Here is a 4913-nt window from a genome sequence, read left to right on the forward strand (position 1 = left end):
TTTGGATTTTCACCATGCACATCGTTCAATCCCAGGAGATAGCTTCTTCCAAGCTTTTGTGTAAATTTTCACCAAAACCGCAATTTCCTGGATGATTATAGCCGGAGATTTGGTCGTTTCACCCTAGGTTACTTGCCGATGTTCCCACTAAAAGCGTATGCGGAAGCCCTAGCTAGGCCATTATCTGTCGTCGTCTAATCCGACATCACCGGCGTTCGGCCTAAGCCATCCCCGAGGAACTACAAGTCATCAGTTTGGAAGCCTCGATACACGACAGACGTCTTCGTTGGGGACGGGAGCAAGCTTGAACCTAGCGTCGTTGCGTTTGTGGCCACCCAACCATGGACGGAGGCAATCCTCTTCCAAGCACCGCCTCCCTCGTGTGTACTGACATGATTCTTGTCTCCCTTGTACAAGGGTGTGGTGTCCCTCTCCTTTCCTCTGCCGCCCCGCACGCAGAGTGTTCGTCGGAATGCAGCCACCCATATGCTCCCCTAGTGCTCTCCCGGGGGTTTGGTTTGGGATTTGCCTCGTTTCGTTTGAACTCTAGACGCGGGATCGGTTTGCCTATTGAACTCTGGGGTTAGGAAAGTCGTGACGGCGTTAGGCGGCTGTGAGACAGAACGAGAATGGAAAGCCAGTGAATTGTGGCTGAAGAAGAGAACATCGCGTCGGCATCAATCTATGTAACGAGTTTATTGCAGATTAGTACATCTCCGTCTGCATGGATGGATGCAAACCTAGCGGCATCGGTTTCCTAACCACCACAATCTCCTCGAGTCTCCACAACCGCCCCGGCACCAGAAGCTCCAAATTTTGAGTCCAACCTAACTGTTCACTTCTTGCTTGACGGGAAGGCAAGAGATAGACCCATGTCCTTGTCGTGACCTCTAACTCACACTGGTGTTGGACTAGCATCTGCTGATGGCAGACCCGATCGTCTTCGGCCATCGCTCGCCACTGTAATCACGGTGACATCCTCTCATCTAGCATGGGTTCTCCACATGCACGACTAGCGCGCGCTCATCATGTCTGGACTGACTAGCCACCAACAAACTCCACCGTGTATCCGTTGATGCTCGTCATGTCTGGCAGCGCCACAATCTGGCATAGAAACATATGTCTCTTAGAACAACCTTTGTCAACTGACTTGTATGCTGGTGTCTGTTAGAAGGACGGCACATGCAAAGCAAACATGCCAAACTCATCAATTGACCATCCAGGCCCGTGTCATGTTAGTGTCATCTATACCTTAGAGCATCTCCAACAGAAGCGCTATATAAGCGACGCGCGGTATAAGAACTGGTTTGGAGTCTCCAGCGGCCGCATAAAAAAAGCGCGCGCTATAACTAATGCAGCGGGCGCATCAAAAAGGCATCGCGTGCAGCATATTTAGTGTGCCCGGTCGCGCGCGCTGCAAACTCTGGGCTGCTGCAGATGTGACCGCTTGATTGGGGCCGCTGGACTCGCGCGCGCAGCATATTTTACAGCGCTTGTTGGAGCAAATGTCTTCTAGCGCCCTAAAAAAAACTACTTGCGCGCTGTAAACCCGTTTTTTAGGCGCCACGCATTCAGCGGCTGTTGGAGATGCTCTTAGACATCTATGCATGGGATTTCTCAACCAATTTTTTTTTGTGTGCGAGAAAGTTCCAATCTGCTAGTCTTCAATCATGGCAGTGCAAAGAACAACAGGGATAATAAAAATTACAACCATGTTCATGAACCACCTAGCAACGAGTACAAAGCTCTGGAGTGAGCCTAAAGCACGTCGCCATCAGGCCCGGGCCCACAGTGGTTCAAAAAGTGCGGCCCGCACAAGGCCCAAAATTATAGGGGCCCCAAATTTTTATACATAGGCCTAGCATTAGAAAAGAGAAAACCTTATGCACTACTGTGCTGGACTGGAGTCGAAGCGAGAGGTTACGAGGGAATCAGGATCGTTCTCCAATCTCCATCCCAATCTGTAATCTCCTCGAGACCTCGACTCCAGCGTTGAAACGGCGGCGCGGCAGCGACCAGCGCTTAAACAGTCAAACGGCGGGAGCGACGAGCGCTGAAACGGCTGTGGCGACCAGCGCTGAAAGCCTGAACGGCTGAACCCTGAAACGAGAACTTCTCCTGAATCCTGATCTCCTCGTCGTCCTCGACTCCTCCTCGACTTCTTGAGTGCTTGTACTCGATGAGGCCTGTACACGATGTCTGGATCGCTACAGCCTAAAGTGATCGGGAATTCAGGATCGTGAGAAAACTGAAAACTCTGGATCATGGGGCGACGGTCGTGGGCTTGTGGCTACAGGAAGGACAGGAAACGTCTTACAGCAACCGGCCGCTGCCGCCATTGCCTTCCTCGCCTCCTCTCTCCTCTCTCAAATTTGGATTGATATGGATTGATCGGGGACCGACTCTAGCCTCCTGCCATGTGCTTACTGCTTAGCGAGTCCTTCTTTTTGATTAACTTTGGTTCCTACTTCTAATTCCTAATATTGTAATTAACTATTGGCAGGGATCGTTACTTTGTTAGAGATTGATTCTTACTTCTTACCTCCTCGATTAAAGATCACAGGACCCTATAACTTCAATTTTACTATAGTCACCTTTTGTATCTTGTGTTTCAATAATACAGATTTGAATCATCATGGAGAAACATGAGTCTGGTGCCCCAAGCGCAAGAGAAAAGCAACGAGGAATTGGATAGGTATGACTTTTTTATATGTCCAATTGTTATCTAAGATATTATATTATATACATTATAATTTTGTTTTAAGATATATATATACTATAATTGCTCGTTAGTTTTTTTGTGAGATAGGGCCCCATTTTTTAGTTTCGCACGGGGCCCCGGATTTTGCCGGCCCGGCCCTGGTCGCCATCATGGTCACTCCCTCACCGTAGCCTAGGAAACATTATTGTAGTAGACAGTTTTAAAAGTTATCATGCTCAGGCCCCATAATTAATTTGATTATATGCATGCCTCTCACCCTAATTAATTTAATTTCTTTTCTTGATGATGATGACTCATTGATCGAAAAAAAAGATGCTCGTCCCCGCCCGTAATTGTCGGGCCTTCTTTCTTTAGGTTGTTTGTTTTGCGCCCGATCTCTCCTTTTTTTTTGAGAAATTGTTTTGCGCATGCAACAACATTAGCGTTTAAGACGATCGCGTTGGAGGCAATGATCCCTTCCCTTGGGTCAGGTGAGGATCCAACGCATGCACGGACGCGTTTAAAACAAGGATCCCTTTTTACACAATCGATCGGGGCGGCCTCTATATTTGCCCATGATAGTTCAGGAGAGGTACGCACGTCATTATAGCACGAAGAAGAAACATACCATGCCGCCGCACACGCCCACAGGTGACGGCTGCGGCGTCAAGAGGCGGTCGGCGGTGGCAGGTGGGTGGCCCAACCTCCACCCAGATCTCCTCCGCGAGGTCTACGCCAGGCTCGAATCCCCGCTCGACCGGATCCGCCTCGCCGCCGCGTGCGCCTCCTTTGCCTCGACCCACCCGCGGCGGCCCGTTTTTCCGTGGCTGCTCCTCGACTCAAGCGGCCATGACAAAGCGAAACGCATGCGGTGCTACTGCCCTGAAAACGACAAGGTCCTGCCGTACGTCCAACTCCAACTCCCGGGCAATTTCGTCCGCAGGTCACTCGTCGGCTGTCACGATGGCGGCTGGGTCGCCTGGTACGACGATGAGCTCCAGATCATGAATCTCTTCTCTGGCGTGAAGGTGGATCTCTCCGCCAAGCAAAGGATGAAGCTCCGCATACAATACTCCACCGAAGACACGCGCAAGATCATCTTCTCCTCACCGCCCACTTCAAACGGTTGTATCCTCGCCGCCATCACTAGCATGGATAATGTCGCAGTCTGCAGGCTGAGCCACCCGGGGGCTGGGTGGTCGACAAGAAGATATTTTCAGGACCGGATGCTCATGGATATCGCATTCTACGGCGGCAACCTCTATGGCCTCACAAGATATAGCGGGAGGCTCACCAAAATCAACATCAGCGTGAACAAACGTGGCACGCTCGTGCTCAGGACTGTCGTGTGGGCGACTATACCAAATCTCTACCCGGAGAGACGTTTTCATGAGTACAACATGTACATCGTTGCCCTACCTGGCAAGCTGCTAATGGTGATCAGGGATTTTAACCGCAGGCCCTCCTTCACGCTGTTTGAACTAGTTGAAGCCGACGACGGGATGACAATTTCCATGTGCAAGTGGGTGGAGGCTACGAGCTTAGGCGACTATGCCTTGTTTCTGGGGGAGACATGCACCAAGGTGGTGCACGTGGTGGCGGGCGGGTGTGGCGGCGTGAGGAGAAACCACATCTACTATTTCGACCACAGGGCAAAGGTGCACTGGACGAACTCACCCTCATTCAGCAATGTGTTTTACAAGGAAAAAAACAGCGCATGGGGCAATTTCAATGGGATCACGTCGGTGGGGTACCATGTGGATGGTGACAAACCTCCTGTGTGGCTCCTCCCACCAGATATGTAGAATGTTAGGATTACTAGCTTCAATACGTTATACATGTACACCGGTCACTGTGCATTTTGATTGTTTCGAGTAGATTTTGACCAACGATCAGTTCAACAACTCACTATTATGTGACAAAATTTGATGATTGAATTCATGCTCGCTTTGTTTTCCATTATGGTTTTTTAACTTTAAAAACATGTGTCCCTTTGTGTTATTATTCAAAATATGTTTTTTTCTCAAACAGATAAAAACTCATGACATCTTGACACGTTAAGGATAAGATGATCATTTTGTCCCTTTGTGTTATTATTCATATACTGCTCAAGCTTCCGGATACATAGGCATTCGGCTCAGGTTCCCATGTTCATCTGGCGAAAACTATAAAAGATCCACATTGCATTTCCTACGGTCTAGAGGTGCCCAAG

General features: G+C 49.5%; 1 protein-coding gene across 1 annotated transcript; it reads left to right on the forward strand.

Moving 5' to 3' along the window:
• The first annotated feature begins 3330 nt into the window (after positions 1-3330).
• On the forward strand, positions 3331-4506 carry LOC147982350 (uncharacterized). The gene has a single exon (XM_087516281.1). It carries the CDS (start codon positions 3331-3333, stop codon positions 4504-4506), a length of 1176 nt encoding a protein of 391 aa, XP_087372407.1.
• The last annotated feature ends 407 nt before the right edge of the window (positions 4507-4913 follow it).

Source organism: Triticum urartu, chromosome 3A, assembly GCF_056163025.1.
Source record: "Triticum urartu cultivar PI428250 chromosome 3A, HENAU_Tu73, whole genome shotgun sequence".
Lineage (NCBI taxonomy): Eukaryota > Viridiplantae > Streptophyta > Magnoliopsida > Poales > Poaceae > Triticum > Triticum urartu.

Excerpts from the sequence above, each read along its gene's own strand:
- LOC147982350 (XM_087516281.1), top strand. The coding sequence starts at position 3,331 with ATGCCGCCGCACACGCCCACAGGTGACGGCTGCGGCGTCAAGAGGCGG.